Below are 13,558 nucleotides of genomic sequence, written 5' to 3' on the forward strand. Positions count from 1 at the left end.
ATTGATGCTACTATTTATATATTAAAGGGGGAAAAAAAACAAGAATTTTTACAAATTTTATTCGGAGAAGTCATCACATTCCAGTTTCCTAATATATTAGCCCTAAGAATATATACTTCTCTATGTGTTTGTCTCTATGTGTTTGCCTCACCGCAGTTGCAACATAGGGCTTTGCATTTAGTTGCATACATTTTAACATCGACTATATTTCTAACCCTTGTTCTAGACTCTCTGGGTAGTCTTGGTTTCCTTGTTGACGAAGTATCACCTGCTAGGCAAATAAATCTTTCCTGTCCCATGTTGCTGTAGCCAATGTTTTAGCACAGCAACAGAGATGCAAACTCGGACATGGCGACTGCTGGATCGTGAAGGTTGGCAGGGCCCAGTTAAATGATAAAGATATACAGAGGTGCAGATCATTTTCAGAAAATTTTTTTTTGTGTGTGTGACTAAACCTTTGCCCTCCGCTTTCAACTAAACGCAGTGTTTTTCCCACTGCTACAAGTTTGAAATGATATGACTTATTCATCCAACCCCCACTGACATTTGAATTACAGGCCGGCTTCTCAAACTCAGATGGGCTAGGCAGGGCTTTGCGCATGCCTACTCAGCACCTTTACCCATCGCCTCAGAGAAGCTGCTGCTGTCAGTGGCATGTCCATTCTCACTTGGGCAAACTAGCACGTGCACACTGTGCTTAGAAGCGTTGCTTGGCAACTGTGCCTCTACCAACTGTATAAGGCCCTGGTTGGCAGAGGTTTAAGCCCTGAGGTCCTCTGTGCGAATGTGGCTGGCGAGGCTCTCTTTTTACTAAGACCTAATATTGGGCTCGAGGACCAGAAAAGATGAGAGGTTTGGAAGGGACCTGAGGCCAAATGTCCTTTTCCATGAAGAAGATCTTTGGGGCTAAGGAAAAAACACCCTTGGGTTTCTGTGATGCCCCACAAATGACTGTCTCTGAGTTTTTCTTCGGTGAAAATCCAAACTATCCGAAATACCATACAACATACAGACCATTGGAGCTTATCCACCGGGTTGCCGCTGAGGGCGATGCAGCCCAGATGGAGATTCTCCTCACGCTTGGACAGTGCAACGTGTACCACAGAGACCGCAAGGACAGGTAATAGAGGAGGGAGGGCAACTGTTTACTTCCTGGGCGGGCCACAGAGGGAGAAGGGCTGTCTTTCTGTCTTCCCCGGAGCCTGGGTGCCCACCCAGCAGAGGGGAGGAGCCTCTCTGTGCTTCTGGGACTTGGTACCAGAGACCTGCACACCTGGGAGGGACCCTGAACTGTAAACAGGAACTTTTAACTACTTCCCAGTCTCCCTCTGCTTAGCCCAAAGGAGCTGGCAACCACAGTTGTGTCAAGTGTTTGTTGTTGTCAAAGGCCAAAGTGCTGAGGTCCCTGTGGCTGGAGAGCTGTGCTTTCCATTGAAACCTAATATTGATTAGGGTTTAGGGGTAAAGTGAACCACGCGTTCTATTCACAGTGCACACATCGATCTCTGTCGCTGTGTTAAGAAAAAGGCCCCTTGTTCTAGTGGCTACACAAATGGAGATCTTCGGTACTGACCTTGAGGAAAAACCCGCATGCATCTGACCAGCTATTCCTTCCCACTTCTCCCCTCCCCCATCTCTTCCTGATTTTTTTTCCTCTTCCCGCTTTCCCTTCTCTTCCTCCTCTCCCCCTTTCCCTTTCCTCTGTCTTGGTCTTCTCTCTCTCTCTCTCTCTCTTTTCCTTTCCCTTCTTCTGTCCCCTTCCTCCCCTCGTGTCCTCCTCTCCTTCTTTCCCTCTTCCTCCTCCACCCTCTCTCTCCTTCCTCCCCCTATCCACCTCCCCTCCCTGGGTTTCCGCATAACTATGTTTTTGAAGCAGAGTTGGAGTTTCTTAGGGAGAAAGCTAAACAGATGCAAACACAGGAATTAATAGAAGCATTTAGTAAAGGACACTGCATACCCAAGATAGGGAAGGCCCACCAAGGATTGGATGCAGGCTTCTCAAGACAGTTATCTGTCTATTCTTTTTATTTTTTCTAATTTTATGGGATCAGGAAACTGGAGTACCGGAAGGCTGAGAGGTACCTAGCAAGTGACTTAGCTTAGAGGAGAATTAAACCTAAGAGAAGTTTAATTCAAAGGCGATGCTTTTTTTTTTAATTGAAGGAAAATATTTCATATGTTTTCTTATCAAGCTTTCCCCTCCCAACACTCTTCTCAGAGTTTCCCCATCCCCATCCACGGGACTCCATACCCTTTCTTTGGTTAAGAAGCAAGTAAGCAATACCACTCCCTCAAAAAAAAAAAAAAAAAAAAAAAACAACGAGAAATTTGCACAAAAAGACTCAGAAAAAACACAAAAATGGAACGGGAAAGCAGAAGATCAGTAACTAACACACACACACACAGACACATATTCACACACGAGTGCACACACAAATATTGTTCAAACAAAGCAAAATGAGAAAGTGTACAAAAATACCATTGAGTTTTTTTTTTTTTTTTTTTGTATTGGTCCATGCTTTCTTCTATTCAAACAAGCCGCTCTGAGATGATTCAAATGAGCAACTCAGAAGGAGATCATGTGATCTATGCACAGGTCACGTGGAGACAGGAATACAAATAGGATCCCGTTTCTTTAATAAAAGTGAATCTTGTCCCCCTTAACAAGAAGAACATTGAAGATTTGCTTAGAAGACCGAAGAATGACATGATATTTAATGTTATATTCACACAAATAATTGTGGGTTTTGAGACAGTGCTCTACAATGTCATAAATTCTCTTCTCATCCCCACAGGACGGCTTTGCACTTTGCCTGTGTCTACGGCCGGCTACCAGTAGTGACCATTCTACTGAACAATAATTGTGAGATCGATGCCTTGGACAAGAACCACACCACACCTCTGATGAAGGTAGGCGGCAAATCATGAATTTTCAGCGTGGGCTAGATGTGGTTGAAGCACTTACAATGGAAAGAACTCTGCCTCCATCACCTATCGCTTGCTGGCGACTCCCGCGGGGACATTTATCTTGTATTCCATGAGCCGACCATCTATTTCTTGTTATAAATTGCAGTCTGTCCAATGCTGGAAGCAGAAATGCGCGACCGTGCTGCTGGAGCACGGCGCTGATCCAAACATTAGAGACAGCAATGGCAACAGTGCCTTGCACTACGCTGTGTACAACGGGCATGAGGAGATGGCGTCCCTACTGCTTCAGTACAAGGCTGATATCGAACAAAAAACCAAGGTAGAATTCACTGCATTTTAATCTCAAAGTCTCTGGAATAAATGTTTTAACAGTGGCAGAGGCAGGGGTCAATGTTTCATGCTTAGAAACCCAAGCGTTTTCTAAGCGGAAGTGTTTGGGAAGGGCTTAACCACAGAAGCTGTGAGCTCGGACATCCGTACTTTGAGAGAAATATTTGATGTGCAACTTTCTTTGACACATTTAATATTAAATAGTTGAGAAACCACTGAATTTGATAAAGTTAAAATTTCCTTATTTTTTGTCTTTTTTTCCCGCTCTCTCACCGTTTCCTCCTGACTCTTGTAAAGCAGCCTTAGTAGACAGCAAAGTTTACTTTGGAAATGGCTTTAGGTCAAAACTCAAAGACAACAAAAGTACTTAGGTGAAATGAAAAATTAGGTACTTGAGACAATAAAGCAAGAGGAATTAAAAAAAAAAAACAGTTAATGTGTGTTGATGCAGTGTTTCTTCACGTCGAAGGTAGTGATTCGTGGTTGTGTGAACAAGGAAGCTACCTGACTGCAAACATACCTAGAGATCAGTGGAAGGAAGACCTAGGAAATATGAGACTGGTAGTGACTAAGTGCTAGTTATGTGGAAAACTGGAGGGACGACAGGGCTGTCCACTGGTATAGCTTCTGGGAGAGATATCCATTTTGGTAAAACAAAACACAACAAACATCAACAACAAAAACTAAGCTCTGCTCTCAAACCTCCAATTGCTTGCTGTGGGGATCAAATATTTAATTGTTTATATGTTGCTTTTTAAAAATATATTGAAATTGTTGCATTCTGAGTTGTGTGTTCCCTGCTTTTAGCCATTGAGTCAAATACCCAAATGATGAAGAGACTCTGGTCCATGGCCATATAGATGAGACTGAAGTTCTTTCTGTTTGTGTGGGCTCTGGTCCTCAGCTGCAGTTGTGTGCAGCTGGATTCAGTACATCTGATAAGTGATGGGCATGCGTCTCAGAAAATATTTCCTGGAGATTCTGAAACAACTTCTGCTTTGAAAAGGAGACCCCCCCCCCAAACAGATAACTGTAATTATAGGTATCCCTGGGTTCTAAAATCCTGACATCTCCAAAGGAACTAGAATTCAACTAGATACTACTTCCTGCTAGTGAGTCTTTTCTAATAACGCTAGCCTAAATTTCCTTTGTGTTGAGAAGCTAAATGGAGTGCTACTTTGTGGCTGTGATAAAATGACCCTGACCAAAAAGCGACTTCAGGGAGAAAGGGCTTATTTTAGTTCACAATTCTAGGTCTATCATTTTGGGAAAGTCACCAGATTAGAAGCTTGGGTCATATGTTGGTCCTGTAACATCTATACTCAAAGCAGAGAGAAAGGAGTGCATTCATGTCCACCTGCTTGATTGTGCAAAGTTGGTTTTGTTTTGTTTGTTTTTTTTTTTTTTAGCTTTTAAACAGTTCAGGTGCCTGCCTAGGGAATGGTGCCACCCACAGCAGGCTGAGCCTTTTCACCTTGATTAAGACAGTCGGTCATAGACATGCATACAGGCCAGCCCAATGTAGACACTCCCTCATTGAGACTCTCTTACTGGGTGATTCCAAGTTGTGCCAAATGGACAATCAAAGCAAACTGTCACAATCAATTGTGACTACTAGCTTACAGAACAAGCCACTTCTCTTCTAACTATCAATAATTGTTCACTACGCTTAGAAGGTCTTCAAAGATTTCGTAGGTAGAGATTTTTTTTTTTAAGGTTTCATGTCAGCATATTCTTCAATGAACAGATCCACAAATGTCAAACACAAGCAGAGTTTTCTCTATCAGAACATAGGAAAACATGATTCTTCTTGTCGCTTGAACAGTTATCTGTTTGACCACCAAACTCAGTGCAGATGTTCAGTTGATAAAGTCTGGCAGTTGTAAACACACACACACACACACACACACACACACACACACACACACACACAAATCCATAGGAATCATTTAACTTCCGATTCTATGTGACTAGTAGTAATCATTTTGTGAGCTCAGGAAAAATTGAACACAGGTGGAATGTAAATTATCAAGGACAGGAAGAACTAAGAATGAGGAGCCTTTTTATTACATTTTGGAAGTATGTTTCTAAAACAGACTTGGTTTATATATGTCTACTGGAAAACATACCACAGCAGCAGTGAAAACACAGGGGATCCGGGCTCCAAGTGGCCCTGGCTACACTCATTCAATTTCCTCTATGACCTGAACCTACTGTTAAGCTTCAGGAGTTGTCTGCGAAAACCCTCACTTCATATTGCTCTCGAAGAGTTAAGCCCTATCTCTCTTGAACCTTGTACTGTTTGCTACCCATGCAGAAGGCAGCCATGAGGTCTGAGGCCCCCGCAGTGTACTTACTTTAAATCTTGATGTAGAAATGAACATTTGGCCATTGGTTCACTAAGCTTATGAATATCCCTTACCACGTGATGGGATGCCAAGCATGATGAGGCTTGGTTTGTCATTGAAAAGAAGGTGCAGGCTCTGCATTCAAGAAGCTTTTCAATGATATGAGAGTAATCACATGGCTTCTAATAATGGATACTGGAATAGAAACAAATATCTGAGACCTCAATGTAGGATTGAAATGGGTACTGGAGAGGCTCAGGCTCACGTGACCATGGCAGGCTGGAGAAGCGGAACCTGTGAAAGGCAGCGTGGTTAGAAGGCAGAGGCATTTATCCGCCGCCACGTTACAATTTTCTTAATGCTTGGCTTTGTACCGTCCTTTGTAAGATTTTTTTTTTTTTTTTTTTTTTTTTTAATGATGGGCCGTGATTTTTAAAATTACAAATTTGGTTTCATTGTTTTGCAGGATGGCTTCACACCGCTGTTGCTGGCTCTCCGAGAAAAGCGGGTGGAGGTGGCAGAGTTTTTAGTAAGAATGGGAGCAGACATACATGTGGTAGATGAGCTGCAAAGGTAACACCATTTGGTCTCAAAAGAAATTCAACCTTAGTGCTATTCTGGACCGGTAGCAGTCTCTCCACTCAGAAACATGACTGGTCGGGGGAAGAGGATTCGCGTATAAGGATGCAGTGAAAGCACAGACTAAAGTGGCAGTTTCTCTGTCAGGGAAACAAGCAATTGTTTGAAGTCAGCAATGCAAATAACAATAGCAATAGTAACACACACATATACATTCATATATACATACATACTTATACACACACACACACATATATATATACATATATATATATATATATTCACACACAGACACACACACACATATATATATATATATATATATATACATACATATATATATTCACACACAGACACACACACAGACACAGACACAGACACACACACACATATATGTATATATTCACACACATATAGTCACATTGCCTTATAGTACCTACTGAAGATTTTTGTCTTGTTATTTGTAATCTTACTTTGTTGGTCATATGATCTGAGATGTTTATGAGCCAAATGAGTTTCATTTGTTTTTTAAAATATATGAACTTTTAGTATGATTTGTTTGATTCATGATAAAAGTGCTGACCATCTTACGGTCTTTCCTTTTTTCCTTTTTAAGATTTACTTTTTACTCATTTATTTTGTTTAAAATCGTTTTAGTAACTCTTTGAGAATTTAATGTGCTCTATTTTGATCACTCTCCCCACAGCTGTCCCCCTTAACTCCTGTCTGTTCTTCCCTCATCTTTCTACCCCAACTTCGTGCCCTCTTTTAAATTTTTTTTAAAATTTAAATCAATACAATTAATAACACTTCCACTCCAGTTTGTGCTGTCTGTATACTTCTGTTTGTGGTGCCATCTACTGGAGCTTGGTTGACATATTGGGAGCCACACTTTTTTTTTTTTATTGGATATTTTATTTATATACATGTCAAATGTTATGATCTTTCCGGGTTTCCCCTTGGATACCCCCTATCTTATCCCTCCTCCCCCTGCTTCTATGAGGGTGCTCCCCCACCCACCCACGCACTCACGCACTCCCGCCTCCCGCCCTGGCAATCCCCCTACACTGTGGCATCAAGTATTCCCAGAACCAAGGGCCTCTCCTCCCATTGATGACCAGCAAGGCCATCCTCTGCTACATATGCGGCTGGAGCCATGGGTCCCTCCATATGTACTCTTTGCCTGGTGGTTTAGTCCCTGGGAGCTCTGTGGGATCTGGTTGGTTGATATTGTTGTTCTTTCTGTGGGGTTGCAAAACCCTTCAGCTCCTCCAGTCTTTTCTCTAACTCCTCCATTGGGCACCCTGCTCTCAGTGCAATGGTTGGCTGAGAGCATCCACCTTTGTATTTGTCAGGCCACACTCTTAAAGGGAGCTGATTCTTCTTCCCTATCAGCTGTCAATAGGTCCTTAGTTAGAGTAGGGACTCTTGAGCCCTTCCCCAACCCACGCCAGAAGGCTGACTGGCTTGATCTAGCGCAGGTGTCCACAGTTGCTGTGGATCCCAGAGCACAGCCATCTGTTCATGCCCAGAGGCCATGGTTCTGTTCCACTCCTCCCCCACCTCTGGCTCTCACAACCTTCCTTTCTCCTCCTCCTCAGGGTTCCCGAGCCTTGAGGAAGGGGTGCGATGTAGATGTCCCGTTTAGGTCTGAGGCCTCCCTGTCACTCATTTTCTGCACTTTGACCAGCTGTGAGTTTCTGCATTAATCACCACTCACTATGAAAGAAACTTCTTTAATGAGGTCGCGGATATCTTAGAGTATCCACACATTTTCCTTCTTGTACATCTGGAGACACTATATTTCAGGGTTTGAAAATTATAATACAGGGGATGACTTTTTTTTTTTAACTGTTTGATGATCATTTATTAGTGCAAAATAAAAACTAATTTCCTAATTATTAACATTTTCCAAAAATATCTCCTACAATATTTTATTTATTAATTGAAAATAAGTTTTTCAGATAGTATATCCTGATTATGGTTTTCTTTCTCTTTTTTTCTCCCAGAGCCTTACTATCTCACCATCTAACCAAGTCCACATACTTTTCCTCTTTTACTTTAGAAAACAGCAGGTTAATAAACAAACAAACAAACCAGAATAAAGCAAAACAGACAGGAAAAAAACAAAACAACAATGAAAAAATACCCACACACTTGTACGTACAAGTTCAAGCAAAACACATTAAAAACACAATTCAGAGACCATAATGGATAAACAAAATATAAGAAGGTAAAAAAGGAGACATTAGGAGACAAACATGTCCAAAAATAGCATTGAATTCATCTTGTGTAGGCTACTTACTGCTGGGCATGGGGCTTCCCTTGCGTGTTCCTTTTAACTGATGAATCTAACCAACATCATGGAGGCAGCCATTCTTTAAGTTTACAATAAATTGTGGTGCCTGCTATTCAAATAAGGTTCACTATCACCATATAAATTCTCACAAAAGGCTGGTAGGTCTAACATAACATTTCCCGAGATCCTAATAACCTCCACCAAAATCTTTATCTTCTTCTTCTTCTTCTTCTTCTTCTTCTTCTTCTTCTTCTTCTTCTTCTTCTTCTTCTTCTTCTTCTTCTTCTTCTTCTTCTTCTTCATGCTTTTTATTATAACAAAGTCCTTTTGAAGTTACAGAGCAGTTGCAGAATTCAGTGTGATTCCTCCTCCTTGGGTTTCTTTTGCTTCTATTGATGCCTCCCCTCCAGGTTCTCATGAACTATACCATCTCTTTCTTTCTTTCTTTCTTTCTTTCTTTTTTTTTTCTGTTTTCTATAAATTAGATATTTTCTTAATTTACAATTCAAATGGTATCCCAAAAGTCCCTTATACCCTTCCCCGACCCTGCACACCAACCCACCCACTCCAGCTTCCTGGCCCTGGTAGTCCCCTATATTGGGTCATATAAAGTTTGCAAGACCAAGGGCCTCTCTTCCCAATGATGGCCAACTAGGCCATCCTCTGCTACATATGCAGCTAGAGACATGAACTCAGGGCATACTGGTTAGTTCATATTGTTGTTCCACCTACAGGGTTGCAGACCCCTTCAGCTCCTTGGGTACTTTCTCTAGCTCCTCCATTGGGGGCCATGTGTTCCCTCCAATAGATGACTGTGAGCATCCACTTCTGTATTTACCAGGCACTGGCATAGCCTCACAAGAGACAGCTATATCAGGGTCCTGTCAGCAAAATCTTGCTAGCATATGCAATTGTGTCTGTGTTTGGCGGTTGATTATGGTATGGATGCCCGGATGGGGCGGTCTCTGCATGGTCGGTCCTTCTGTCTCAGCTCCAAACTTTGTCTCTGTAACTCCTTCCATGGGTATTTTGTTAGGGGATGACTCTTAAATTGCTTTTCTTTGTAGAATATTGATATCAGGCTATCCTTAAGCGACTATTATTTATTATTACTAAATGTTTGTTAGCCCTCTTCGCCCTCCCTGGTTTATTTTAATTCATTTGTATTTACTTGGCAGTGGAAGGGAGCGATGGATAAAGTTTTTAAAAAAATATTTTACACTCCAGATTTTATTCTCCCCTCCCCTTCTCCCCACCCCATCTACCCTCTGACTGTTCCACATCCCACACCTCCTCCCCTAACCCACGTCTCCATGTGGATGTCCCCACCCCCCACCCCACCTGACCTCTAAACTCCCTGGGGCCTCCAGTCTCTTGAGGCTTAGGTGCATCATCTCAGCTTGAACACAGACCCAGCAGTCCTCTGCTGTATGTGTGTTGGGGTCCTCATATCAGCTGATGTATGCTGCCTGTTTGATGGTCCAGTGTTTGAGAGATCTTGGGGGTCCAGATTAATTGAGACTGCTGGTCTTCCTACAGGGCCGCCCTCCTCCTCAGCTTCTTTCAGCCTTTCCCTAATTCAACAACAGGGGTCAGCAGCTTCTGTCCATTGGTTATGTGCAAATAACTGTATCTGACTCTTTCAGCTGCTTGTTGGGTCTTCCGGAGTGTGGCCATGCTAGGTCCCGTTTTGTGAGCACTCCATAGCCTCAGTGATAGTGTCAGGCCTTGGGACCTCCCCTTGAGCTGGATCCCACTTTGGGCCTGTTGCTGGACCTTCTTTTCCTCAGGTTTCTCTCCATGTCCATCCCTGTAATTCTTTCAGACAGGAACAATTATGGGTCAGAGTTCTGACTGTGGGATGCCTCCCCTCTCCCTCCCTTGATGTCCTGGTAAGTTCCCGCTCCCTACAGTCGGGGCATTTCATCTAAGGTCCCTCCCTTTGAGTCCCGAGAGTCTCTCACCTCCCAGGTCTCTGATGCATTCATTGAATAAACTTTAATGAAGATAAGTCGTAAGGAAATGATGAGAGAGCAGCTTTCGATTCACTCATGAGTGGAATTAGTTCTCAGCTTTCCCAGTAGCTAGGCGTGCCACCTTCAGGCTGATGCTCACAGCAAAATATATCCCCTGATTGGAAAGAGAATATAACACCCTTGATAAGTGGTTAGAAGATTCTTTACATGGCGTTTATTTAGTGTATCGTACATGCTCATCAACATGATTAACTGAAAGCACCATTAATCATATTATTGCTTTCATAGTAACGATTGCTCAAATCATGCAATAACATTGAATTATTGAATTACTTCAGCTTACTAAGAAATGTATATATAATATGTTCTATTAGGTTAGTGTAATGTGAATTCTTCCTCAACTACTTAAGATGCATGGCTTAAGCATAACTATTTCCTTTCAAAGGTCATGAAGTCGGGGGGTGGGGTGGGGTGGGAAGGAGAGGTTCTACTTTAAAGTAAACAACGGGCAAAAAGGTTTTCTGTATGTGTTCTTCTTTATCTACAAAGAGGAACAATTGTGGTCCCAGGATACTATGTCTGTTAGTAAATGGTCAATTCTACACAGCCAGGCAAGACATTAAGTTGGTAGAACACACCTATGTAGATTTAACTCATTTCATAGTAGTGCATCTCTATATCTGCTGTTTTAGAAACACCTTGATATACGCTATAAGATGTGGATCAAAAGATCTGGCTGTATTACTCCTTGAGAAAGGTATTGATTTCTTCTACAAGGATGTCTTTGGATGGACAGCATTGCGCTATGCTATTGAAGGCCACTGTACTTTGTAAGTATGTCCACTAACACTGAAGTAAAATTGTATTGAAGTTCAAAACAGACACAATGACTGCAACCTCCAGCCCCAGCAACAACGTTGCACTGTGCAGGCAGTTTCAGAATGGCAGTGACTTAGTCCACTCAGTCTGTCAGGAATGAAGGAAAATAGCCAGGGATCTCAGCATTTTTCCATGTTATCCCCAAATATAACCTCTAGAAATGGGGTCTAAATAGTATCTATCGAACTTTTGCTCTTTTCAACAAGCTGTTGAGTATCCAGTCTGGTCTTGAAATGTCCATTTTAGCGCACAGTCCCACTTTTCTGTGGGAGATGTCTTTTTGTACCTTACTCCTTGATTCTTCAGTAGCTGAAGGGGTTTCTTAGATCCAAGGAAGCCAATTCTCTTCCGAAAAGTCAGATGGAGCAGACGAATGATAGATAGCCTAACGTTCTTTATGTCTGTTGGTTCCATCGCTACTAAAACATGCCCCGAATTGAATACCAGCTAATCTTAACCACCACATCGCCCATGCTAAGCCAGACCTCTAAGTCCTTACTATAATATAACTCAGAAGGGAGGGGAAGTCGCTTCCCCGCTTCCGCTTCTGGTCGACTCCACTTCCATCTCTGCCATGCGTAATTGCAAGCTGCCCTACACTGAGTCAGGTCTGGCTGGGCCGATGAGAAGCCAACTAGTCAGTGAGGAGTGCGACAGAGCGTCAGGTGGCGTCAGGCGGAGCTTCCGGGAGAGCAGATCTCTTCCCAAGTATTGCAGCTCTTAGGACAAAAGTGGTGGCGGAATAGTTCTCACGAACCCCTAATCCTTCTGGATAGGATTCTTATATACAGTTTTGGGGTGGGTAAGGGTCTGACAACAGATACTTCTCATTGGTTTGGTCTGAGAGCTCTGGGGAAACCTTATTTGCATGTGGAAGGGCTTGGTGCTGCTCCTACTTGACTGATGGCCACACACCTCTCTGCAGGGGGCTGTGGGAGGCTGAAGCTCTGTGACAGGAGCCAGGAACCCAGGAGGCATGGCCGAACACCTGCTGTCCCAGGCGCCACCCGTCGTCGGGTCACCGGGGTTCCAAACCTTTGCTTGACTGGGGACCAGGCTGTCCGTGCACAGCCCACTACCCGACAATTAGCCTTTATTTGGGGTTGAAAAAGAACCCAGCACCAGGAAATACTTGTTGCTTCAGTATATCCCCGAACATGATTTAATACTATCATATAAAACTTTAAAAGGAACCTACAGAACACAAGCAGTGAAATCCTTATTTATTTATTTATTTATTTATTTACGAATAACAATGCCTATGGGAAAGAACTTGCTCAATAGCTCTTAGTTGCGGACGGAGGATGTCTTCTGACATCAGGGTGCATCACTGCTTTTCAAGCAAATCCTGTCCATCCCCTGAACTTTATGTCTCTCATTTCACGCCCCCTTTATTTTAGTCTTTTTCCTTCTCTCATTATAGGCTTCAGTAAAAGACTTAATTTAGAGCTCATGCATTTCAAACACGAGGTTAAAAACTCCTCTACTAATTTCCAGTGATAGTCTTTATTTAGAGGCAGGGTCTCATGGACCCTGCCGTGTGGCCTTGAGTTCACTGTGTGTCTGGGAATGACCTGGGACCTGCTGATCTCTCTGTCCCCACCTCCAAGACGCAACCACGGATTGGTGTGTACCAGACAAACACCTTGCCAATGGAGCTACATCCCCCACCTCGGCCCTTGTCATATCCTTAAGGACTAAATGTACTAAAATGCTTTTTTAAAATGAGTATTAAAGTAGTAATTGCATTTATTATTTTTCACACGACAGTAGACAGACACTTCTGGATTTTGAAGAAAATCTACATAGTAACAAAAAAGATAAGGAACCAGGTAAGACATATCATGAGCTTCTCTTTGCAGTCTTACCATACCCAAAAATGTCACACTAAGAAAGTTTTCACTCTGACAGGCCAGAAAATTACATTTTCTTGAGTTCTTTCTGAATAGGCTACAGGTTAGAATTATTTCAGACATAATTAAAAGAACATTACAATGGGAAGTGTGATCTTTCAAAAGTCATGTGGATAGTCATTGAGGAAGACCCTTAATATTGACATCTGGACTTCACATTCGTGCACATGTATGCATATAGATAACACAGATATCCCCACCTCCATGGACGTGTGCATACAGAGAGACAGAGACACAGGAAGAGAGACAGAGACAGAGGCAGAGGCAGAGACAGAGGCAGAGACAGAGGCAGAGGCAGAGGCAGAG

The 13,558-nt window shown here is 42.7% G+C and overlaps 1 protein-coding gene across 1 annotated transcript in view; it reads left to right on the forward strand.

The window, feature by feature from the left end:
• Nucleotides 1-875: 875 nt before the first annotated feature.
• Nucleotides 876-13,558, forward strand: part of LOC110337046 (POTE ankyrin domain family member A) — a 33,474-nt gene continuing 20,791 nt past the window's right edge. The window contains exons 1-6 of the mRNA XM_021219788.1: nt 876-1,120; nt 2,796-2,910; nt 3,074-3,247; nt 6,073-6,179; nt 11,153-11,290; nt 13,110-13,171. Coding sequence (XP_021075447.1) covers nt 876-1,120; nt 2,796-2,910; nt 3,074-3,247; nt 6,073-6,179; nt 11,153-11,290; nt 13,110-13,171 — 841 coding nt within the window. The remainder of the gene's footprint in view (nt 1,121-2,795; nt 2,911-3,073; nt 3,248-6,072; nt 6,180-11,152; nt 11,291-13,109; nt 13,172-13,558) is intronic.

This window comes from Mus pahari, chromosome 19 (genome assembly GCF_900095145.1).
Source record: "Mus pahari chromosome 19, PAHARI_EIJ_v1.1, whole genome shotgun sequence".
NCBI lineage: Eukaryota > Metazoa > Chordata > Mammalia > Rodentia > Muridae > Mus > Mus pahari.